The sequence below is a fragment of the Vombatus ursinus genome, unplaced genomic scaffold, assembly GCF_900497805.2.
Source record: "Vombatus ursinus unplaced genomic scaffold, bare-nosed wombat genome assembly UNPS02014785.1, whole genome shotgun sequence".
Lineage (NCBI taxonomy): Eukaryota > Metazoa > Chordata > Mammalia > Diprotodontia > Vombatidae > Vombatus > Vombatus ursinus.
This window is the reverse complement of record NW_020954563.1, coordinates 9,327,291-9,354,346: the sequence shown is the minus strand read 5'-3', so window position 1 is coordinate 9,354,346 and position 27,056 is coordinate 9,327,291. Positions and strand designations below refer to the sequence as shown.

Here is a 27,056-nt window from a genome sequence, read left to right as displayed (position 1 = left end):
ACTTGAAAGTGGACAACATAGCAAATAATATTTAACAGATGATGAATACAGATTTCAAAATTAAATCTAGAGGATCATGTAATCCAGCCCTCTTTATTTTACAGATGAGGAAACTGAAGCACCAAAAAGAAAACTGACATAACTGATTTTTGAGAGGCCAGATCTGGCTTCAAATCTAGTATTTTCCCCACTATATCACGCTGATTTGGTTAAAAAAACAAAAAACAAAAAAGCCCCACCATATCTTACTTTTATTTTTGACCATCAGAAAATATAAATTAAAATCACTCATGGCCTTTTAAAGAGAATTTTATTTTGAGTGGTTCTTACAAAGATTGTTGCAATATGAAAGTCATTTGTTTGATAGAAATATCAAGCTGTCTTGTCAAACACACTGAAGTAACCCAAAAATATATTTCAGAGCTCACAGAGCTTAAAAAGAGCAAAGATTATATGCAACCAGACAAAACCTATTTCTGCATTTCCTGTTTCCTGCTCAGACTGTGTTGCTTACCACACTATAATCTGTACATTTGAGGAAATGCAGGGATCATTTTGTTTGGAACCTTAGACACACCAGAACACACAATATTTACAAAGAAACTTTTACAGATACATTAATTGAAAAGTTACCATCAAGAAATTGAATTTTTGAATCTCCCTTTCTTGCCAATTGTTTATCATAATGAAAGGTGAATTACTGACCAAAGTCAGGACTCATTTAGTTGTCTGAATTTCCCATATACAGAACACTAAATAGGTATTCCAGAAACCATATTTCTGTTAAACCATTAGCCAAGTGTCAAAATTCATTTAGTGAAATGTAAAATGTAACTGCTGCATAAAAAGTTAGGCTTCTGAAACATTAAAAACGTCATTACATCCTTGTCTGCCTTTTACAGAAAGTACATTTGTCTAAGCTATTTCTCAATTCCTACAGATCACCTTAGTCAATGTTCTAAATGTACATTTACAAGGCAGAACAAGAAAACAGCTTTGTATACGGTGGAAATTGCTAGTTAGGGAGAATGAGCACACTGCATTCCTGCTATAACAGCTTTCTCTCCTCCAGGCTAGGTAACAGGAATTGCATACAAATGACAGTAGACCCTTTCCTTTTGTTTTACCTAAATAAAAGATAACTCAGGTTTGAATCCTCTTTAAAAAAAAAAAAAAAAGCTATGTACATAAGGGACTAAATTCTCCTTCATCGTCGAACGGGAACCAGTAGTTGTGTTGCTGTCATGGAATCAGGGAAAAGGTTGTGGTAAGTTGGAAGAGGTACATATGCAGCTGTAATCATTTTACCTGTTGAAGAAAAAAAAATTTAATGTTTTCATTTCTCTTCAACATTTTAGTTGTAACAAGTTACAAGAATTTTGGATAAGACTTACCAGCAAACCATCTTCCATGCAATGCATTTACTGCCGCAATGGCTGCAGCAATTGAGGGGCACTTCACATACACATTGCCCTGAAACCCAAGAAAGCCAATTATTATTAGAGTGCAGGCCCTCTATAGGCTTCTTCTAGATTAAGTCTGAAACCAATTGTATTCCTATCTGTGTGCATTTGCTTTTTATCCATTTCATTAGAGCTATGTAATAAACATGAGAAAGTAACTTTTCACCTAGATTCTTATACTTTGTGATGGCAGGAAGTGCTGCTGTCACTCTATTTAAGGGAAGGGAAAACAACTCCAGAGACATGAAAGTAAACCAAGTTTTATTAATTTCCAAAGCTATTAAGCATTTCATTGTGTGCAAGATGGGGTCCTGTCCCACCACAGCAGATAATACCTTATAAATCCAACTTTCTCAATTTGTCTATAATTTTCAAAAGTTGCTTTTGCAACATCAATTTATTTTCTGTTGGTACACTGTCTTTTCTGCAACTTTTAAGTTGCAAATCTAATTAAGCATCAAATACTTCAACAGCAGGAAGAAAACACTTTGCAAATTCCATCTCTATATAATATAATGATGACATCATTTGAGAATTAAAACATTCAGCAGAAACCTAACAATCACCAACAAGTATGCTGTCAATAAGTCATTTATGTATTAGGCACCTACTATGTATTAGGAACTCAGTACTGAGTTTTGGGAGATAAAAATACAAAAGACAGTCTTTGCTCTCTTCAGCTCACAATCTAATGGAGGAGACACAACATGCAAATACTAACTATACACAAACAATATGTCACACACAGGATTAAACTGGAAAAATCAGCAGAGAAAAGGCACTAGAATTAAGAATCTGGGAAAGACCTTCCTATAAGTGGGATTTTAGTTAGGACTCAGAAGGCAGGAGTATTCTCTTGGAATACTCAATGGTTAGTTAGAATGCCAATTAAGTTATTGCTACTGTTTACCCCATTCAGAGCAGAACATACCTGAGCTGAATTTTTATCAACATAAATATGGATGACTCCTCCATGTTTGTTACATTCTTCAATTACATCATCTTTAATCTCTGTATCCCAGCCAAGTTCATCTTCCCTGTAAAAGACAAAGGTCAAAATTATGATTTGTATAAATAAAGCTAAGGTTTCTGAAGCTATTACGTATGTCTAAGACAAATCAATTTCCTCCCAACAAATCCCACCTCTTTTATCGACAAGAAATATATTGAAAGCACTTAAGAGTAACCAGTATAATGTCCAAAATCCACATTCTTCCTAAATTTTTCTAGCAACTGTAAATGGTCAAAAATTCCAACAGTAATTTCATAATATAAAGATTGACCACAGGGAAAGAGAAAAATTTAAAAATTCAAACCACTGGTTAAATGCTATGTAAGTCTATGACAAATCTTTTTCTTTCATAGAATATACTCCAATTTCATGCTCTGAAATTCATAGAAGATGTGCTCTAAACATTGAAAACAAGACCAACAAATAAAATCGACAAAAGCAAGGATTTTAGATTTATAGATATTCTGCAAAAATTCATTGCTTACGTTTGAGGGTTAAACATATTGGAAAGCTGGAAACACTGTGTTGCAAGAGGCTGCACAGAAGCGGCTGCAGCTAGAGCTGTAACTACAGAGAAAAAAGAAGACAAGACTTTTGCTTTAAAATCCAGTAAGCTAGTCACAATTATCCACCAATTTTACACCTACTTTGTGACTCATTTTATCCAAAGTTATATTTATTTTGGGGAAAAAGTGATTCAATTTCTGAAAGACATTTGTGGTCTTGCCCAGCATGTATTACTTTAAAATGAAACTCATTTTCAGAAATATTTGAAAACAAAAATTCCAGATCAACAACCTGGAAAAGTTAAAGGAAAATATGGAGAAGAAATTGGGAAGCAATCCCTACGAGAAAGGTGGAAAATGTGATGGGGAAAGATAGGGACTATATTGAATGCTCCTAACCTAGGGTTTATCAAGTAAATGTTCAGTTTAAAAAAAGAAAATCTTACTTCCTGTTTCACTGTCATTAACTCTGTACAGGCCCCTAATAACTACCTGCCTGAAACCAACAATAGCAGCCTAATTGTTTCTGCTTATCCTCAATTAATTTACACCTGAGCCCCCTTCCCCCATGCACTGCTTCATATTGCCAGCAGATAAATATAATGCACCTGGCCACTTTTCTGGGTTCAAAACCCTTTCAGAGTTTCTTGTACTGCCACTGAATAAAATTCCAACTCTGTTTTGGTCTTGAACACCAGACTAATATCTAGCACCATGGAATCTCTAGATCAGTTAACTTTTATGTGTCATGAACTCCTGGATCAGTCTTTTGAAATTCTGGAATCATGTTTTCAAATATATACAATTAAAAACACATAGGAATAAAAAGAAAACTAATTATAATTAAGATTCACAAAATATTAAACAGACAAAATCACAGATAAGTTAAGAACCCCTGCTTTAGGTATTATCACACACAGTCCTTTATTCCAACTATTTCGAGTTCCACCAGAATAGATATTCATCTCAAACTATCTATTTGGCTTTCTAGGTTCCATTCCTCAGCTTACTTTCCCTTAGGTCTGGAACAAAATGCCTCTGGCTCCTGAAATTCTGCCTTTCTTAACAGCCCAGCTTAACGTTAAGACCTCCTTATTTTACCCAATCAGTGAGGATTCCTTTCCCCCAGTTCATGTACTGTTTTTTTCTTATGTCACTATGTATTAAAGAACTTTATGTTTCTCAACCCAGCTGGTATAAGCTGTTAATTCATTAAGATTGCAGACTGAAGCTTAAGATAAGCGGCCCACTACATACCATAACAGTGCCCATTACATATTAAGCACTAAGAAACTGAAAGAATTATTTCTAACTCAGAGGATGGAATGGTAGTCAACAATTTTTCTTTACATGTCTTGAAAACACAGAATCATGAAAACTATGGCTTCTGTCAGAGAAATGAGTGAAACCCAGTCTATTTTACTTGATAACACAATAAAATTCAGGAGAGTAACTGAACTTCACAGTATTGGCAAAAAGCAGACGGAAGAAAAGGCTGACTGGGTTGCATCTTCTGTTAGACACAGGAATTCCTATGCAATTCACTATGTTTAGCCTCAAAGATGAGGTATACCTCATCTCAGTTGTACACTACTTGGAGGCTCACTGGAGTCAGAGCAGAGCCTATCCTGAAGTCAAAGGGCCTTTCACCCACCAGGCCTTTAGACACTTGGAAAAAGGTTCCTGTAGGAGAGAGGGTAGAAGGACCACCATCAAAAAAGGACCATTTATTCACCCAAAGCCATGGTACCCAGGTTGCCAGTCAAGATGATATTTAAAATTTCAAATTATTATTCCAGTAAAATTTTGTATCAAACTATTTTATATGTCAAACAAAGATTAAAAAAAGTTGAAAACTTACCCTCACTCTGTTGGGAAAGTCTGGTTTGTAAATCTAAAAAAGAAGAAAAGATGATACTGGCTCAATGCAAGAATAATGAGAACCTCATAAATAGGATGAATTGAAGAAAATATCAACCGATATGCAAAAAGAAAGGTATATAAAAATCCTTTAAGAGGAACTAACAGCAAAACCTTTCTGGTTTATTCCAAATTAAACACTGAGGTCTTTATGTATCCAAGTGGATAATACCATTTGCAATTAATGGTTTAGGGTCACTATACTATTTATTTTGAGCCTCTTACCCAATCCTTCTCCTTATTCTCAGTGCTCTCAAACACCCACATAACAAATCCACACATACACAGAATCCACCTCAACAAGGAAATCCCAGTTTTTTGGGGGGTAAATGGGGAGGGTTACAGGTGATAGGGGGAAGGGTACCAAAAGAATAAAAATAAAAGCTAGATGAGTGAAGGAAACTAAATAATTTAACATAATTGACTACTACTTCATCTTTAACAGTATGATCCTCCCCCCCCAGAAAAACTTTAAAACATAGATCCTAATCGTATTTGTTAAATAATACTGGTGCCTTTTAAACACAATATCTTCAAGTAGTAGCATTGGTGACTCTTCAGGGACCTTTCTTTTTTTACCTTTACTCAGCCTATCCCTAATTATGCTTGCCATGGCACTTACAGGTATTCTTAGCCCAGATGGTGACAGTCACTAAAGAGATGGTTGCTGTATGCTGAGTAATCATAAATTAGTAGAAAGCACAGATTATGACTAGGTACTTTGCTCAGCATATAGAAAGTGCCACAAAAAGTAGATATCTGAATGTTGTCCAATGAGAATAAGAATTTTCTCAATCTACTTTGTAGTTTTCTACTGGAAAGTAAATGGTTGTCCCTAAACTACTCATTCAGGGGTAGACAGATGGAATTCTAAGAGGCAGACCTGTGTAACTCCAGGAATTCACACAGTGCCTTATGAAAAAGGTACAGGTTTGGTGAGACTAAAACATCAGACACTAAAAATATTCTTCAGAAAAGAAATTCTACTATTTCGGAGGTAGGTATATTTTATCTTTAAACTCCCTTGGCAACTATTGTATATTGAAAATGTTTTCAAGTAGGATAGAAAAATATACAGTATAGCATCTGGCTTTACAAGGCCCATGCCCTCAAGGGATCTGGTACCTCCCCCACCCCAGAAGAGATCACAGCCCATCCATATTCTGTGTCTGGTGACTGATTCTTATCCATGCCTTTACACATATCCTCAAAATTAGCTGTACTCTAGCCTTAACATGTGTAGATAATAGTGTAACATTTAAGCTATTATTTCTTACGACACATAGTAAATGCATTTAATACATTCTTGAATTAAAAAACCTAAAGGAATTCTAACTAAAAGATAAGGAACCACTTAAACGAATTCAAAGGAAGAAAGAAAATGATTTATAAAATGAGGTGGCATATGCTACACAACTGTTTCCAACGTGGTAAACTTATATGGTTTAAGAACATTAATGATAAGAAATGGCGAGAGGGGGAGAAATCACTTAATGGCTGGGCTTCAAGTTTCCTCAACTGTTTAAAAAAAGGGGGGGGGGCGGCAGAACGTTCCCATTCCAGCTCTTAATATATGACAGCTTGATGAAATGTGGGCTGATAGAGTGCATTTGTAGCTAACAGAACTAAAGTTATGTAGAAGTGATTAATGGATGTCACCTACAAGAACTCCTGCCTCTTTGGCACTAGGCTTTATCCTTGACCAATTCCTATTCAGACTTTAATCAATGAGAAAGACAAAGAGGTTCCATTCATGAAAGATGGTTTTAGTTAGTCCAGTATTAAAAAGATCCTGTATTAATTACCGCAATATTTAAGTTCATTTATTTTAAAGTTTGGGGAAGCAAGGTGGTGCAGTGGATTGGCCCTGGAGTCAGGAGGCCCTGAGGTCAAATCTGGTCTCTGTAGACCCTGGGCAAGTCACTTTCCAAAAAAAATCCCTAAAAAGTCCATTCTACATCCTTATGTTAATAATAGCTGCACTTTTTATGGCTCTGAGAAGCAGTTAAAGCATTAAAAAAAGACAAATCAGCAGGAAATTAAAGGAAAGCTAACTATTTGAAAGCATTCAAACAAAAAAATCTAGGCAAATAGTGCTAGTTGAATTAAAAAAACTCAAGAATTGAAAAATTAGAGATTTAATTCCTACCTGCTACAGCTCCAAATGCTAAAGATCCACTCATTTGCAGAGCCTGTTGTGCTGCTGGAGGAATCTGTAAACCTGTACCTATAAAAGAAGCAGTAGGTAATATTTATGTTAACCTTGTCTTTTAGAAAACAAAACAAACAACAACAAAAAAGCAAACAGTGGAGCTGCTATTCCCTCCCGAAGAAATAAGGTTTTTATAATTAAATATGTCTTGACTACAATTAGAATATCCTTCCTATTACAGCAACCACTTCTCAGCGAAAGTCCAAAGTATACAGCAAGGGCCTGCAGGTAACAACAGATTTCATTGTGATATTCCATTAACTTATAGCCATAAAGGTATTTAATTACTGATTCATGGTCTAGTTCATTTATAATCAAATATATAATTATTTGAAACAACTTGTGCCATTTTCTCTTACCACAGGATAGAATCAATAAAGAAGTGCTGTTAACCTTTAAGAGCCAGGGTTTATATGCTTCAGTTTCTGACAACAGTGCCCAGAACACAGCACCAGTAAATGCTTGCTCACTGATAGGTGATGTCCCCCTTACATCTTTTATACTCTTTTAGATCCTTGCAAGAAACTTACCTTCTGCAAGCCTTGCCATTAATTGGAGACGACCAGTTGTTCCCAAGTCAATTCCAGTCCGTTCCAGTTCATCACTATCCAAAAATGAACTGGCACTGGAAGCATCAGTACGCTCAGTGACATGACCAACTTTCATAGGTCTGCCTGCTAATTCAAATCCATTCAATTGTTCCAATGCCTTTTTGGCACATTCTGAATCTGAAAACTATAGAATTAAAATTGTTTTGTAAATTAATCTGTATATTTAAGTAAACAGGATGTTTAAAGCATATACATATAATACTAGAAATTGCTAACTTTTTTTTTTTTGAAAAGCACTTAAATTTATGATGTATTTGCAGTGAGGGAATATATTTTAAATGATCTCTGATCCCAGATTTTTACACTCTTTGAACTCCAAGAAGACTATGAGCACCACATCCTTTTGAAAAACAGAAACTCTGCAAAGGGATATAGCCCAATCCAGAATTCTCCACCACAGATGACAGCCTCTTCTCATGTGGAGGCACAGGATCAGGCCTCATATAATAAACCTACTGAGTCCCACTTTATCTCATAGGCATGCTTGGGGGAAAAGTGTGCCAATCAAATATTTCATAATTATCTTTCAAGGTATTAGGCCAACTCACTAAAAGAAATTCTAACAATCTTTTGGTAAATTTCCCCCTTAATGTTTTTTCTTTTTCTTTCTTTAAAGTGGTTTTCCACGCACTCAAATTCAATCTAACAAATATATATTAAATGCTTACTATTTGCGAGGTACTGTACTGAGGCTGGAACATACAGACCATGAAGCAGAGTAATATGAAATCAGGCTTAAAAGGCTGGTTGGAAAAATTAGGAGGCTATTATGATAGTTCCAAGAGAGGTGATGAGGACCTGACTAGAGTGGCGGCGGCTATGGGAGTGGAAAGAAAGGGAAAGCTGTGAAATGCTACAGAAATACAATCAATTGAACTTGGCAACTTATTAGATACTGTGTTAAGGGACTGGGGGAGAAGAAAGCGTTAAGAATGACATTGAGGTTAGGAATCCAGGTGACTGGGAGTACAGTGAAACCATCAATAAAAACAGAAGTTTGGAAGAAGTGCTTGGGAATGGGGGAGTGTACATGACGCTAAATGCTATTTGGAGCATGTTGAATTTAAGATATCAATGACACATCCCAGCAGAAATGTCTACCAGGCAGTTGGCTGCATGAAACTAGCATTTTGATGAGATATTAGAACTGGATATATAGATTTGGGAGTCATCTACAGCAAAATAACTGAACCCATGGGACAGATGAGACCACCAAGGGAAACCGTGTAGAGATCACCATGAGAGTATACAAGTAAAATCTCCTTATATTCAACTCCACAAAACATCCAAATTCTTTTGTCGTATTGGAATTTTGTTAGAACTGAATCACATTTCTAGCCTGCAGGACCTAGAGAAAAAAAAAATGAGTTGACACCCAGCCTCAGTATATCTCAATGGTTTTAAAAAAAAAAAAAAAGCAAACTGCAATTGTAAGAATGGAATTTAACTGGGAAAGAGCAGTGTTGTCACACATACAAAACCACTCTTTCCTTCTGCCTTGCAGATCTTTTTTTCATCAGTGGATGAGTTGGGTAGATCTTTGTTTACTATGTTTTAGGAATTTGAGATAAAATTAAATTGTCACAAGTAGAATCTTTCTTGAACATTTATAATGTTAATGACAATTAGCTTCAAGACTATTTTCTTGTTTCCAAAACAACCAGTACCAAAAATGTTATGGATAGGCTAAATTTGTAGAATGATGGAGTGGACATGAAATGTATTCACAAATTCAAGGAATATTAAACATTCAAATCTATTTAAGCAAAAATGTTGTTTTTAGCTTATGTATTTAAAGTACACTTCTATATAAATCCTGTAACACATTAGAAAGCTGTTTAATTTTAGGCAAGCCAATTTACCTTTTTGAGCCTAAATGTTTTCACTTGTAAACAAAAAACTGTTATAGAATATGTCTCTAAGCTAATTCTCAAAAAAACTGTGTAATCCCCAAGATTCCAAAAGGACAATCAAATCCAAATTCACACATTTGGGGGACAGGAGGAGTAAAACAGATTAAGACATTTTGAAAAATTCTTATCATACTAATTATTATTAATGAAATTATGTGTGTACGCCATGTTCAGTTATGTATGACACTTTATTTTCATTTAGGGCTCTGCAGGCAGTCAATGTAGTAAATCTTTCCCTGGCCATCGAGCAATTATCTCCAGAAATAAAAGTAAGTGAAATTGAATAAAGCAAATAAAATGTTCACTCATAATCAGATTTCAATCCAGGAAAGCTGGATTGAACTTCATGATAGGGTTGATGAACATAGGGTTACCTAAGTAAATGAAAAGAGCAATCAAAATTGTAGAAAGAATATTTAAAACCAGGAAACATGGATTTAGAGTAGGAAAGGGACCACAGAGACAATCTGTTCAACACATTCATTTTACAGATGAAGAAAATGAAGACCAAGGAGGTCACATTACTTCTCCAAGGCCACCCACTTAGTAAGTGGAAAAGCCAGGATTCAAGCCCAGATCCTGTTTCCAAATCCACCACTTTCCCCACTGTACCAGAATAAAAGACCTTTATATATTTAATTGCTTCCGAAGACCACCATATACTAAACTCCAAGAGGCCAAGATTGGATCTAAACTTTGTGTCCATAAAAGCCTAAAATCAATAAACTCTGCATATATTACATTTTTGTATTCTCTGTAATCATTTCTATTCATTATAATGCACCAATATATTCCCAATTAGCAACTCAATGCAACAAGCATTTATTAAAAGTCCACTATCAATAAATGTACAAGAATTTACTAAATGCTTATGTGTAGACAGTAGGCTAAGTGCCAGTAACAATACAAAGAGAAAAACAGTTTGCACTCCTTTAAATGTTGGGAAGAAACAAAATTATTTTCTAATATTTCAACTTAAACACTAGAAAATACTAAAGTAGTAGATATTCATATAGGATTTCCTCCTACTGCAAATCAATCAGTAATCAGGCTTTACTCTAAAATAAGACATCAACTTTAGACCCTGATATTGGCTAATATTAGAATAATCAAAACTTACCGTAATAAATCCATATCCCTTAGATCGACCAGTTTCACTATCCATCATCAGCTGGATGCTTTCAATCTGAAATTGGATCAGATAACTGACTGTAACACATGATGAAAGTTAGTGTTAACAGCTCAATGAAAATGTGTTAAAATACAGAATAAGGCTAATATTAAATAGAAACTCTAAAATTTTTTTTAAGAGGCATCCATGTTTAAACCAAATATCAGAAATTTCCAACACAGAGTCAAGTCTTTTCTATCACCTTCCTAATCAAATATATATCTTTTAAAACATTATCAAGTTTCTCTGATAAAGGATTCATTTTTCAAATATATAGGGAGCGGACCCAAATTTGTAAAAATAAGAACCACTCCCCAAGTGATAAGTGGTCAAAGAATATGAACAATTTTCAGAGAAAAAAAAATTAGAACTATTAAGTCACATAACATATGCTCTAAATAATAATGAGAAATTTAAATTAAAACTGTGTTGTAAGAAATGACAAAGGAGTGGTTTTGGAAAAAACATGGCAAGACCCATATGAGCTGATGCAAAGTGAAGTGAGCAGAACCAAGAAAACATTGCACATAATGGCAATACTTTAAGGATGATCAATTGTGAAAGACTTAGCTACTCTGATTAAGATAATTCCAAAGGACTGAGGATGAAAAACACTATCCATGTACAGGGACAACTGATGAATTCTGAGCACAGATTGAAGCATACTTTAAAAAAGTTTTTTCTTGTCCCCCTCCCCCTTTTGCAATGTAGCTATTAATATGGAAACATCTTTTGCATGACTTTGCATGAATAATATATTGCTTGCCTTTAAATGGGTGTGAAGCAGCTAAAGGGAAAGAATTTGGAACTCAAATTAAAATGAAAGTTAAAAGGACTTTCTATGGACAGTGCCATAATTTTTCTGTTCTGTGAGACCATTAATATTTCAATTTAAATTATTAATATTAAAGTCAGGAAATGCACAACAGGTCCTTGGGGTAAAGGATTCAGATTAAGTTACTCAGTTTAGATTAGAAGGACTGAGAATTTGAAAAAGAACTCACCCTGCCAAAAGGCTCAAAGATTCCACGAAGCATATCTTCAGTTATGTTAAAGTGTAATGATCCTACATAAAGCCTCATGGGTCCAGCACTTCCTTTCTGTAGGTTATTTGCCATTGCTGCTGCTCTATTCTTTTCTGCCTACACACAAATGAAAACCGACCATTAACAATGATTACAGGCAAAACACAGCAAAACTGAACATTCTGATGTTAAGATGATTCCAAAAATGTTAAGCGGTATTTCCTCAATCACATTCACGCCCATTTATCTAAATTTTATTTGGCTAAGAACCCATTATATACAAGGTAATCAAAGTTAACTACATTATTTTTTGGAGACTATATGCCCTGATCTGCTCATTGATAACCACGTTGCTCCTAACCCTAGTTCTTTTGCCTCAGTAACCCAAAACTGTAACTTACTAAGCAGAAAATGTTACACACATACACACTTAACAGTGAGTGTTAAATATATCAAAATCAAATGAGATATTTGTAAAGCACTCAACACAGTGCTTCCGTAGGAGGTACTATATAAATGTTTATTACTTTCCCTCTTTCCTAAATTGTCATCCAAAAAGGAATGTCTAAGACAAAACCTTCAACTTTTAATTTTGTCATAGATAATCTTAAATAGTGGAGTGTCATTTATAAAGTACATTCATATTTTTTGTGAAATAGGGTAAGTTCACTGTATTAAAACAGATTTTTAGGCAAAATAGAAATTAGCAACCTGACCTGATTTCATTGACGTTATTCTTTTTAAATAAAAGATGGACAATTAAACATGCTAGTGTTCTTATCTGTTAAGTAAGTTGTGTATAAGATATTAAGTATAATAGTATTAAAATCTCTACAAATTGCCCACTCCATAAGCATGTGATGATTTTAAAAATACTAAATATTGTGTTTCTGTGATGTAAGACTTCTTAATTAGTTAAGCCAACATTGACAATAAATTTATAATCATGGTAAACAAGGGAAGTGGCAGAGAAAAACTGTAAATAGACCATATCAAAACTCTAATAAAAATTCCCTAACTAGCAGAAAATTAAATTACCTGTGAGGCCTGTACAATGATAGGCACTCCTAAGACACGCTGGCCAGTTAATCCTATTGCTAGAGGCACTGAGCTAACATCAACAAACTCTACATAAGCAATTCCTTTGGATCTTCTGGAATTTCTATCAGAAATCATTCTTACATCACGGACCTGTAACAAAAATAGGTAGAAAAGTAAGCTTTATAAAACTAGAACATTGGAGTTAGTATTAATTCTATACCTTTACATTTGGGCAGAGAAAGGCATCCTATTTTCTTTCTTAGAAGAAATACTATGTTTAACATGCAAATATCCCCAGAGAGTTTATTTTAGCTGGAATGAAAAAAGAGTAGATAAGTGGTGAGGGAGAGTAAGGGTGACAGTAGCAATGGGGCCCAGGGCAGAAGTTGTTCTGCATTCTACTCAACTCAGATTATCAATTAGTTTTTACTTACTTAATACTATAATACAGGACACAGTGCCAGCCAAATGCTTGTTGATTTATCACAAAGGACTATTTCCATGTCCTGGCAGTGAGGTCATATGAACAATGCCTTAATAATTTGGTTCCAACAAATAATTCTCTAATAGTTCCCTTTTAAGCAGGGGTTTTTTAGTCTATTTTTTGTGTCAGGGCAGCCTGGGAAAGCCTATGAAACCCTTCTCACAGATTTTTAAATATTAAGATCCCTCAGTTTTAAAGCACAGTTTATATGGACAGACAACCAAAACATTAATATTGTTTCCTAAGAATCAAATGTATGTCCAATTCTTTTTTACAATCTCAAACTTCTTAATCACAAATACAAAATTCATTTATAATCTCAAAAATTTCCAACAAAAGCTTCACCCTTTCCATTTTTCAGGTACTGAACGTTTTTTGGGTGTCAGTTTGGTGCCATTCATCCTGAGGTCACATTATAGATCTAACCCCCTCACATTTTACAAGAGAAAACTCAAGCTCAAAGTAAGATTACTTGCCAAAAGTCAGAAAGGAATAATAAATGGCAGAGTTAAGATCTGAACCTAAGCTCTGACTCCAAATCATCTCTTCCTTTTACTATAGATTATGATGGGAAAATATGGTTTTCAACTATAATGAAATAACTTTGATATGCTGAACATAACATTACTAAGTTTACCTGAAATTTATTAAAATATTTATTTCTTCCTTATTATTCTTTTCCCCTCCACCACTTTTCCCTCCTAGACTTATCCTTGCTTCTAACCATTTGTAATAAACAAGATAATTACCTTTCCTACAGTAGAAAAAAACTCCTCCAGATCTCTTGGTCTAATTCTTGCTGCCAGCTGCATGCAGAACACAGTCCTAGCATCTCTTTCCTCTGGAGTAAGGTTGTCAATAGGTTCTCTGAAGAGAGAAACTAAGTTAATACCTGCTTAAATTCTAATCACAAAGTTAACAGAATTTTAGAATGTGAAGGAAAGGACCTTCAAGATAACTCTTAATAGTCTAATTCACTCAATTTATAAGCGGCCAAAGTGGTGAAATAATGTGTCCAAATTAGAAGTAAAACCAGGACTATAATTCAAACTCCTAATCTAGTGCTCTTTCCACTATAGCACACTGCCTGTTTCAGAATAAACTGGAAATTAAAAGTTCTTTATGCCTACAACTATCTCCACAAAGATACCAGTTGCATAAATCAAAATCCATGACAATAAAACCTCCCCAGATAATTTTTTCATTATCATCTAGGGAACGAAGCTTTTATTCCTATAATACCACCTAAGCAAGACTCATCCCAGTGTACATTCCCAAATACTATCAATATGGGTTGGCAAGCTTGTCAAAGCAGCTCAAATATATTTGGGGGTTGAGATGTCCAGTGAAAACCCTTAGGTTTCACCATATATAATTAGAAACTCAAGGTTTCTTCTAATATACTTCACTACAACCACCCTTTGAAAATGGGAGAGCTCTTCAATTTTTATAACTGAAGTTCTTTGAAGATGAATAAACATAGGATGGGGCAGGAGAACACTGTAGTGTATTTAGGTTTTAAAGAAATCTTTTCAAGGTCCTATTTTAAAACCTGCTTCCTAGCCCCAAAGAAGCAAATTAAAACAAAATAACGCATCTTTCTCAGATTAAGAGGAATATTCTGTCTTGGATTATCAACTGCCATTTACACAAGGAAGTGATGTCTAGGAATAAATGGGCATTCCTCTATACTGAGAGTCCTCTTCAAGGACACTGTAGCATTTAGCATTAAGAGGTATCATACCAAGTTTGAGAATTACACTAAACTTTTTTTTTAGATGATTGTAAAAACTATAGTGTAAAGCTTAAGCTGAAAAGAGCATATAAGCTACTCAAATGGGAAGAAAGTGAAGTATGGGGGAGGAATGATTAAAATAAGACTCAGCTATCAACAAACGAAAAGGCTCAAGAGTCACTGTAGGTGTGTTTCCTTGAAGTTAGCAACCAAATGTACTCTGGTGACTAAAAGGGCCAACAAAATACCAGGCATCATCAAGAATCATACTGGAAACAAAGTAGTAAAAATGAATGCCTGACCTTTTATAAAAAATCAGTCAATTTCCAGTATCTACCCCTGAAATGCTATTTTTAAATTCATAAAATGTAATCCTGATGACTGCACTTCAAACAAGACAAAGAATTGGCACAGCTGGAGAAGATCCAGAGAATAACTATCAGGATACAGGGATTAGAGGAATTTCTTTATGTAAATATAATTAAAATAGACATGACCATGAAGGGCATAGTAGGATAAAAGCTTTTCTGGCAAATCCAGAATTATATGGTATACACAAAAATTGGAATTAAATTATACAAAGTAGTTAAAAATAAAGTACTACTTTATATAATGAATAAAACTTCCGTAAGTTATCACAAGTCTTATTGTGAATACAAATTCCAATTGAGGGCATGGATAAATTCATGGATGATAAATGCCTAACAGATTTCTCAGTGAAGCAAAGAAAATTATGTGGATTATTTTTTTCAAGGTGGAAGGGTATGGGGAAGAGAATATAACCTTAACCTTCTGAGGATGTCATGGACGGACAGAACACTAGGTTGGATGGACAGTTGGTCTGATGAAGTCTGATACTTCTTATTTTACAGCAGCAAAGAGTCAATTAGGAAAACATCAAGTCTAAGAAAACAAATTAGTGGTCTGACTCTATCTCCTGTGTCACATTAAGCTAAATGCAGTATTAAATTTGAACTTTAATAATTTTCACAATATTGAGTTAACACATACCAATAGCAGTGCTATTGTTATGGGGACTTGTAGTTCATTAAAAGGAAAAGTTCTTTTTTAGATACACCATTAGCACAGTATAATTTTGGCCCTTTTTAGTTGCATAATTATTTTTATAAAGGGAAAAATGAAAGCTGTCAACAACTTGCTGGGATTTTGGGTATCTTAGTAAACATGGGCTACAAGAGTAAACTTGCAAAAACAGCAAGGTATTATGTGTATACCAAATTATTAAACACAGTTAAGTTTTTCAGTATCATAAATTGCCTAAGTTTTAGTAAGGCTGAAAGCTTGTGAGAAGATAAGAAATAGGGACAACAGCTACCTCACAGGGCTCTTGTCTTTTCTGAATGGACTTTTGCTTCTTGAGCGGCGTCTGCTGTAAAGTTAAAAGTTTCAGAAGTTACCCAAACAGGAACACCACACTAGTTACTTGAAAAACAATTTTTTTTAAAACAATTCATAAGTATGTTTAAAAACCTTAATTTGATGCTATGAGGCAACCCAATCTTTCCACGGATGGCACTGTTAAATTTTGGTCCGGAGCTATAAAGAAAAACACAAAGATTACAAAGGAACCCACTTATCTTAAAATAGTTATTAAAAACAAGTTCACAGATCCAGGTTAAGAACCCTTGCTGCTCTAGGAGATAATTTCTAGTATTCTGTGCCACAAAACTGTACAATGATCACCAATTTTTAATAAGAAAATGTTTTGTATTGCTCCCCTAACTCCAGGTTTGAGAAAAATTTCATCAACATCTGAAGAGGGGCTTTCATAGAGATTACTTTGCACTTTTATTTCAGGACATCAGTTTGGATTCAATGAATTTTTTTAAAAAAAGGCCTTTATCTTGAGAACATAATGAAGTGGTATGTTTGAGCTATTGCCTAGCTTAAAGTAATTTACTTTTACTTTTATTTTAAAAAACCAAACAAAACAAAACAAAACACCCCACCAAAGAAATAGCTGGTCTGTGTCAGAATTAACTATGGGGTGTTTAAAAGATCCTTTAAATAAATCTTAGCACCTAATTCACAGATGTCTCAAGTATAAATGTTACATGTTTAAAAGATTAAAAATATCTTTTAGTCAAGGGATAATAACCACTAGCCATTTTTCAGGGATGGGTGGTGGTGGTGTTGGAATTAAATCCATAAAATTCCATTATTTGTCCTTTCTACTTTAATAACATACCAAAAAATAAAGTATACAATTAAGATGGCTAAATCTCAGGTGGTAGATTTTCAATATTTCTACAATGTTCAATCATTAAAATGTAAAGCAAAACGAAACAAATTAGTAGTACTTTTCATTTTAATAGCCCTGCCCCATTATTTTAATGTGAACTTCTGCTAAGTAAATCTCATTTTACATGGATTTCTTATAATAGGAAAACAGTGGAAATATTTTTTGAACATAAACTATGTATTCAAAATAAAAATCTTTATAAAAACATACAATTAAATATTAGCAGTAATACCACATTGCACAAAAGTTTATTCAATCTCTATTATAATTTTATACTATTTGGAAAGTTGCTAAATAAAATGCTGAAGTTTAAAAAAAAAGCATATAGTGGCAGAACTTGTTTTTTTCAGATAGCAACGATACTGTCCTTTCATGCCCAGTTTATGTAGCAAATCATTACTTTTCAGTTTATAGCTACTATTTTTATAGGATTTACTGGGGCCCACAGACACCAATCCTTGAATTTTACGAAGACTGAAAAGAAGCCCAGAAAAGTAGTTATATCTTACAAGGGAGATTCACAGAGCTAATTAATATAGAGCCAGGTCTAGACGTTATGGGCTCTTCTTGATTTTCAGTTTTGTGTGAATAAGAGTTACATATATTGTTATTATAGTGGGAATTCCTTAAGAGTTAGCTATTTGGCTTTTACCTACTTTAATATGTCTTATTTTCCCAAACACTGAAAATCAATCAGCAAATCAGTTTTTATGTTGACCATTCTGTTTCCAAGTGCTTTGGCTTTAAACTTTTGTTCCATAACCTCACTGTAACATCAAACATGGCATTATATGCAAATTGTCATGTCATTATCAGGAAACCCAAACAGTAAGAAACACAGATTTTTCAAGATATGTGTAGAAAATGGGAAAAAAGGGTACCCTAAAATCCTTTCAGATTAATTAAAACTTTAGTCAAAGTAAATTCCATTGTGTATGTTCTCTTGTGTGACTTAATATTTGAAAGTAAGAAATATCAAGCAATATGAGTATTTACTAACTGAAGGATTTGTAATAGTTAACATACAGTCTTCTCAAAGATGAAAACATAAATACTGCTTAGAAAAAGTCCTTTGTCATTTGCTACATCTATTCCTGAAATTTTTTCTTTCTTGGTTTGGACCACAATGACATCTATTCATGAACTTGGTACATCATACATAGCACTTTGAGTCCACTGTCGATAGCCAGAAGTCCATTATGTAAAGTAGAATATAGTTTAAATAATGTTATTTTTACTAAGCTTTTGAGTTTTTTTCTTTTCTTTTTTTTAGGGGGGATGGGAAGACTGGAGCTATTTGATCTTGCTCAGGCTAAAAGTATGGTGACCAGTCATAAGCCCTTTCCTACTACTGAATGGTACAGGAGCTTTGACCTGCTTGCTTCATTTCTGACTTGGGCTGGTTTGTCCCTTTTTATGCAGCCTAGTTAGTGAGTTCTCCTACCCCTGGAGGTGCATAATTCTGGTGCTGTACTTTGTGCACACACCCAGTTAATTTAGTTCTGAAGTGAATCAGAACTCCTAAGTTCAAGTGATCCACCAACCTCATTCAGCCTTCCTGGTACCAGGGATTACAGGCATGAATCACCACACCTCGCCAAGTTTTTGGTATTTCATTTCACTACTTTTAGCTTTTGAATGTCATTAACCCTATGTTGCCTTTAAAAATCCGTTAGGATCCCTCAAATTTAAAGATATATTTCTTTTATCATTATTTTTAATAACCTGATTTTCAAAGAATTACACCAAGTAAAAGAATGAATCAAGAACATGATGTAATAAAATTCATAGGGATTACATACTAGGGACTTCGATAGCGGCCTCTGAATCGGCGTTCTCTACTTCTAGAACGACTTCGTCTTCGTTCTTTGCTTCGGCTACGTTTCCGTTCACGGCTTTTGCTCTTTTTCCTTTCCCGGTCTCTGCTTCGTTTCCGTTCCTTACTTTTGCTCCTCTTTCGGTCATGACTTCGACTTCTACTCTTGCTTTTTTTTCTCCTGAAAAGAAAAGATTACATTTATTTTGCAATTTCAAAATAAGTCTAATTTCCCTTTCTTTGGCTTCACTTATTTTACTTTTATAAAATTTCTTTGATATAAGTCACTCAAGAATAAACCTAAAAAAAAAAAAGAAAAAAAAAGCCTTCCCAAATAGAATCAACATTTTCCCCAAACCCTACTTCTACCTGCTACAAAACTGTGGCATCAAAAGTTTGCCATTAAATGACCTCTTATACTCCTACTCAATGCACCTGCTGATAGATAGAACTTCCTAGACCATGGCAGAAGAATGGAGATGGTTATGAGGTCCTCCACTGGTTAATACTTTAAGTGGCAGGGAAAATCAATTTCTTTCTTCAAGTCTTTAGTTGGTATACTGTCAACTCATATTCTAGGATAGGTTCAAAAGTGAATTTATCTAGTCAAATTTAGGCCAACCTATATGTAACTAGTGAACTTGACCTACTGCATATGAAGAAATATATTACCAAAACTAGTAATTAAAATTAAGAGTTGTAAATGCAGTTTAACCATTATTTAGATAGATGATAACACAAAAAACTCCCACTAAATATTGCCCTACATTTAACCTCACTCAACCCTTAGGACTTAAATGTCTCTTCTTTAAGATATGGGAAAAAAAAGTCCATAATCAAATTTATTTTTATTTTGCTTCGAGGATAACAAATAACTTACAAAGCACTCTGACAATATCCTAATGCATAATCAAATTCTTTTAACTGATATGCCTAGTTTGCTGGACTTAGTTAATTGTTACATGTAAGGATGTGTACTGAATTTATATTTTCTCTTGTGCTCACATCTTGGATGACCAAGACAGGAAGTGGTTAAATTCAGTTAATTGACCTGATAGGCAATTTAGGGTCCAATTTAAATAGATTGTCAGTGAAACACAGTAATACTGCTAACATCACTAAAAATTGCAAACTGATCATATGCTGCCCTTTCCTACAATAAACTCCCCATACGTACAACCCAGTTAATTTGCAGAATGAAGCATTTGTATTCCTCCCTAACCCACCCAAGTTCAATACCTAAAGGTAAGATATCCTTTCAACACCATTTCGGTAAGAAAAAGAAAGAAAAGAAGTCTTCTTTTCCCCTCTAAAGAAAGTCAATTTGCAGTGGCTGAAAGTTCAGGTATTCACTACTAGTGACATATTCTAGGCCCTTGTGTTATTTTGAAATGTAAACAATTTTTAATCCAGATGAAGAATTTTAAATGCAGAAAGTAGCATAGGAGCAATTACGATCTGCCTCAGAGATCCTGGAGGCAGGTCATCTGGGAATGCATTGAAAATAGAAAACGAAGACACCCACCTTCTGGAATCTTGAAACCCACACTCCAATCACAAGGAGATGTAGAGCTTTCCAAGGAGGCAGAAACTTTGTCTAAAATTTCAAGATAATCCACCTGACTGTCAGAAATTTATATGCTAGTAGCACATGTCAGAAAATTAGGCTACACTCATTATTTATATAGACGTCATCATAGTAATGCCCAAAAAGGCAACAGATAACATTCCAACTTTGTTGTCTGGAAAACCTGACACTGTTATCATATAGGTTGCTGAAGGATTTTTGAGAGTAAGAATCAAAACCTTTATTTTTACTCAACAGATAGGGCAGGTCAACTAAAAATAAGTAAATAAAGGCATGCCCCACAAATACTATGTAGATTTGGATGAAGGCATCTGCTCACTGATATCAGGCCATTAAACAGCTAAATGAAGTGGACAACCTCTTTATGTACTTGTCATTGGCCCCAAGACCAATTCAAAGAAAGGGCTGCTACCCCTTTCAACAGCTGCTTCAAAAGGTTCTTGTCCTCATGGCAGCTCGTCAGGTATAAAAGGTTGCACTGACTAGAATAGTAACATACTATACCAATTAGTTAACTGAATTATTTGAATAAAAGCTTAAGTATTTAAGTGTTTCTTTAGAAACCTAAATCAAATGAAAGAGATTGAAATTAAAATCTATGTAATAGGACAGACCTTGCTACACCTAATTCCAAGACAATACTTAAATTCTTATTTTAATTCTGTACAATCTTTTAAAGTAGGCCACTTGCTGGCTTAGGTTTTTGTTGAATAACGTCTGTCATAATGTCTATTAAAACCTGTACGTGAATTTGCCTTATTCCATATATAGGGAAATTTCAATTTTAAACATAACGCACACTGGTATTTGAAGCTTTTCTAAGGAAGGAAAATCATTTGTTCAAATTTTGTATAATACCTATACTAAGGTAGCCAAAATATTCCATTTTTGTTACCTTCATCTTTGTGCCCATCCTTTAACACCTTATCAAATATTTGTATAATGCATATTATGTCACATTGGCTCCACTGGCTATAAATGCATTAACCATACCTTTCCTTCAGATCAACTAAATATACTGATGTAAAGGTGTCCTATTATGTTTCTGGCTCTACACTTTACATGACCTTAAATATTTTAAGAATTAAAAACCTTTTCTCATTTAACAATATTTTTACATGATGCATCTATTTGAATGTAAGCTCCTTGAGGGTAGAGACGTGGTTGGTTTTTATCTTTTTACTTGCATAGAATATATTAGGTGTTTTATTTTTGTTAAACTGCTTCTGCTAAATTCAGAGTTATTCTTCAGAGTGAATTAAATCATATTCACTTAAATCCCCAACTTGCACATGTTTTTATTCCCACTGATATTACTGGCATCAACCTTGGTCAAAAAGGTCAGATTTAATTGCCATGTAATCAATAATTCAATGTCTTGATTATCCCAAATATGCATTTTGTGGTTCAAATTGCTTTACCAAAGAGAGAGAAATCAAACAAGTATGTATTTGGTCAAAATGCCTAGCATTTATTATTATCTGAACAAGACTAGAACATACACAATATCTTGGAATAATGGGCAAGTTACTTTTTTCAAATATACCCTTAAGAAGCAAATAACAGTAATATCTTCTTCCTGTTATCTTTTAGCTACAATTTAAGTGAGCTCCCTTGGTTTCTTGTTTACAAGCTTTTGTAATGGGGATAGCAATGTCAGAAAAATGGATCCCTGTGATTAGTCATCCATAATGATTATCTGCATCAGAAACCTTTGATACCATGTAATTTTAGTAGAGAAATATTTTATAAGCCATTAAATAATCTCACCCCACTTCAGTTTCTCATTTAAAACAACCCCTATATTAAAGCAAATTGTCTACTTGTCTTCTACACAAGCCTAGAAGGCTCTTTTCTGTTCTCTTTAAGCCACTTTAATAAGAGTTCTACCATATCCATTTATTTACTTCAAGTCAGGGTGTAAAACATTATCATAATGCTTGACTAAGTTTGGGATTAAGATGAAACAAGGTTTACATCTAAATCCAAAGAGATGCCAATAACAAGGAATACTGGGAACGTATGAAAACATTCACTCCTTTAAAGAATTACTGCCCACAACCAAACAAAGTTATTTCTTCATATCCATTTAGGATGTAGGTTGCTTTTCCTCTAACTGAAACATGATATTCAGGCACAAATTCTTCCCATTCAACTGCATTCTTAGATGTTTTTGCAGTTACAGAAATTGCCAATATCCCAAGGCTGTACATAAAACCCTTCAAGGCACATTGGAACCCTTTCTGAAACACCTGTTTGTTTCTGAGTACATAATTCAATATTAAGCTAACGGTAGTAAAACCCCACAAATAATAAACTAACTGTTCCTAATTTCGCTTTGTGACAACTGCATCCTAGAATTCCCAACTGACATTATGTAAAGGCAGGATATTCTATTTAAGTTACTCCCGTCTCTCTAATTCAATAGGGACTATAATAGGTTTTGGATATTATACAAAAATAAAATTTTCTGGTATAGTATATCCAGATAATAATAATGATCTATTTCATTAACAAATTAACACATCTATTTTATGGAAATTATATCTACCTACCTAACAGAGTTGTTGTAAGGATGCATGAGGTAGTGTATAGTGAAGAACTTTGAGCTCTTAGGAGGAAAAGAGCCAAAAAAAGAACCAAATGAGTATTTATAATCATTTTTGCAATATGTATTATATGCGTCATGACTACAATCAAAAATTTTTCAATATGACACATTTCAAACACTACCTGAAACACACATTTAATGCTGATATAAGACTTCTAAATAACAACACAGGCATTAGAGCCGAAGGGAACTTCAAGAAATTATTTGCTATGACCTCCTTTAAACAGGTCAGACTACCCAGTTTCTAACTGGAAGGGTGTGTGTCCAAAGCAGATGTATTACTTTGGGTTCTTCATATACCCACAGAAAACAAAATGCTTCAGGTGAAGAAACATAACTTGAGGAAGGGAGAAATTGCATTAAAACTTTGTATTGTGATTACAAAAGGGAGCTGAGCAACTTTCAACTATTTTTGGCTTTGACAATAGTATTATATGTATGATTTGGGGAACTTAAGTTCTTTCAGTGCCCTAGTTTCTCCTTTTAAGTTCTTAAAGCACATTTTGCTCTGCCATAAGGTTCAGAAAGATGATGTTGTGAAGATACAAGAACACAGGAGCAATAAATTTTTTAAAAAATAATAATAAAGACCAGCAAGTAGATGAAATCTCAAAAAACTGCCTATTAAACTTCGGTTAACAACAAAACACAAAGTAGGTCAAGTTCTAAAATAGGCAAAACCAAAAGGCTCCAGAAGGAAAAATTTCCTTTCTAAGGCTCCAAGTAAATAAAAGACACTATCAGTAAGTTCTTGCCTATTATCTTTAGGTTCCATGCTTTAAATAACAAAGTTTATCCCCCCTAAATCCCTTCCAAAAACTTACTTCTTGCTACGCTCTTCATGGCCGTTAGCACTGCTCAACTTGTTCTCATCCTAAGCAGGGTTGATAGAAGAACATCATGAGGACGAAGTGGAAACATTTCAAGTTGTCAAAGGGTAAAGGGAACAGGAATAAAAAAATACAAGACAATTTAAAAACTAATTACTTATTTATAGTTTAATTTGGAAAGCTATAAGAAGAATTTAGATGGGTATGTTTAACCACTTTGCTGTTTACATTTTAGGCATACAATAAAAAGCAAGAATTATGCTGTCCATATAAAACAATTTAAGCTTTAGGTATCTTTTACAAAGTTTAAATAAGTTATCCTATAGATTTATAGCACTGAAGTGGTTAAGTGGATAAATGTAATTTCTATAAAACATAAAGACTCATGTTTGAAGTTTTATTCCATGTACTATGTCCCTTTCATCAGTACCACGGCTATATTTCTGCCTAAGCCCCAAGTGGCCATGCTAGCAGCCAGCCACTATCGATTTCCTGTGACCGATGCCATTCCTGAGATCTTCGCCCATTTTCGTTGGAGGGTTGGGACTGTAAGAGCTTGATGCCACCTCTGTCACACATCTCGCCCTGAAGCAAACAGGGATTCACACTGCTTTAGTAATGTTGACTCCCAAGAACCCAAGAAAGTCATTAATAATCCACCAGTCCAGCCTAAACATTCCCTATTTCCATACCTGTTTTACATGGAAAAATATCCATGTTAAACTATGGGTAGCACAAAAATCTTAACATTACACATTATGAAAGTAGCTCTTTCAAGATTCTATGTTATTACTTAAAACTAAGTATACAGTGTTTACAGCTAATAAATACTCATCCACAATTGGTACCACATGGTCGAGCTACATACTCCAAAACAAATAGCGGTTTTATTTTTAAAAATCACACCAGTTTTATTTTAATTTTATTTACACCAGTTGTACTAAGAGTATAACTGCTAACTTATAAAGTCTACAGTTTGTGAAACCAGTGATAATGCATGCATATAGTTAACATTTTCACCACCATCTGGTGAAAGAATGAAAAGACAGTATAGTTTTGCTGCCATAGAGAAATGGGTCAAAAACTAGCTACTCTACATCATCCAAAACATTTTTAAAAAAAGATTTTGTGTGAAATATTATAGCAGGTCCTAATTAAGTTATTACAAAAGTGAGGACAGTACAAGTTTTAAAATAACACTGCACTGTGATACTGCCTCTTTAATTTGCTAAGAAATTTCTGTTCAGGGATCCAAGAATTTATCATGTGCTTTTAACTTAGTAGCTGATTGTAACCTGACCTGTTTTTAAGATTTTACTATCACCAGTCGTCTACACCAAAAAAATAAGATAAAAATACAAATCTCACTCATTACATGAGTTGAGAAAACTTTCCTCATTAAAATATTTACTTGCCACAGACTGGTAAATAAGATTATTCTTGGACCCCTGCTATTTTCCCAAACCACTGCATTCACCTTCTTGCTATACCAAACTGGAGCTGGTAATTCTTAGTCGAGTCATTTTACCTAGGGGACCACGGTACAGCGATAAGTCACTCAATTACTACCTTATGATTGACAGTTCACACTGGAATCAAAGGTGAATTCATGGGAGTAGAGGTGAGATATCGTTAGGCAAGTCTACAAAGAGAGATAGATGGGCATTTATTCATCACGCTGAAGTGAAACTACTGCACAATATTATTACATCAATAGCATATATTTACTTTGTAAGTTACATGTAATGCATCTCTGATAAGATAAATCATGAGGGCTCCGGGGATGTTAGTTTACATTTCAGCAGTAGTTTCATGAATAATGCTAAATTAAGGAATATATAAAACCTCACCGACATGTTTTTCTCACCTTCTTATAAGGAGCCTCAAGCATTGCTTCTATATCAATATCGTCTGCCATTCTTTCACAACACCTACAAAAAAAGCAAGGGCTTTTTCATTAAGCTTGCATTTTACTTGACTGAGTTGGTTTCGTTATTAAACTCTGGAAACAGTTCTTTCCCAACATCAGAAGTATCCTCAAGTTGTTTAGTAACCTAGTTACTTAATAACGCACTTCAATGCCGGGCAACAGGGATGCCTCGGTCAAGCAAACTGCCTGGGACAAGAACACAGAGAGGACTGACTGCCTCGCATGTCATAGATGCTTGGGGTGGGGGTGGGGTGGGTGGCCTACCTCACACTAGCCGGCCTACCTCACACAGGCCGAGGGCCGAAGGGGGAACCGTGGGCACCTACAAGTGGCTCACCAGCTTCAAGTAGGGACACCCAGGGCCAGTCCTTGCCGCTTGCCATATTAAGGGCTGAGGGAAACTCCCTTAGGAAGGGCGGGGGGCTCTGCCAGGGCCGCGCTCGTTCCGCGCCATGTTGAGAGGTCACGGCCACCCCAAGCGCCCCAGCCTAGGCCTACGATTCCCGGAGGCGGCTTGTCGACGTCCGCGCTGGGGCTTCCCTGCCTCGAGGCTTCAATGCAGACCCTAAAACTCCTCGCCAACCTGCCCGAAGGCGCGGCAACTTCCCCTTTGGCCCCCAGGCCTTTCCTTTAGCTCGGCTAACCCCTTTGGAGCTACCCCTCCCCCTCCTCCTTCCCCTTCGTGGCCACCCCGGCGGCTCGGCGCGGCCGCAGGGAATCCGAGTTCCCTCGGCCCCCGGGTGGGGCCGGATCCATGCCTGGAGAAAGAAAACGGTAATGAAAAGGAGGGTTTAGAGAGCTATCGCCGAGACCTCTTACCTGTGCGGGCTCTCGAGCAAGTGTGGTGCTCGCGTTTCGGGGAGGCGCTGCCGCCGGGGCTACTGTTAAGCCGCTGCGGCCTGGGCCCAGGCCGCGGTCCGTCCCG

The 27,056-nt window shown here is 35.2% G+C and overlaps 1 protein-coding gene across 3 annotated transcripts; it reads right to left on the bottom strand.

Annotated features, from left to right (window-relative positions):
- Window positions 1-293: 293 nt before the first annotated feature.
- On the bottom strand, window positions 294-27,056 carry RBM39 (RNA binding motif protein 39). 3 transcript variants are annotated; one of them, XM_027867052.1, is made up of 17 exons: window positions 26,951-27,056; window positions 26,069-26,132; window positions 24,196-24,245; window positions 19,159-19,353; window positions 16,585-16,650; window positions 16,430-16,483; window positions 14,108-14,225; window positions 12,872-13,024; window positions 11,813-11,950; window positions 10,758-10,823; window positions 7,644-7,848; window positions 7,051-7,128; window positions 4,843-4,875; window positions 2,961-3,042; window positions 2,395-2,500; window positions 1,395-1,473; window positions 294-1,308 (listed from the first exon to the last, which is right to left on the bottom strand). In XM_027867052.1, exons 2-17 carry the CDS (start codon window positions 26,117-26,119, stop codon window positions 1,208-1,210), a joined length of 1,575 nt encoding a protein of 524 aa, XP_027722853.1. In that variant the 5' UTR covers window positions 26,120-26,132; window positions 26,951-27,056; the 3' UTR covers window positions 294-1,207. The 3 variants fall into 3 exon arrangements, with proteins under 3 accessions (XP_027722853.1, XP_027722854.1, XP_027722855.1); XM_027867053.1 differs by having other exon boundaries at window positions 16,430-16,480; XM_027867054.1 differs by lacking the exons at window positions 294-1,308; window positions 1,395-1,473; window positions 2,395-2,500; window positions 2,961-3,042 and adding an exon at window positions 4,317-4,664.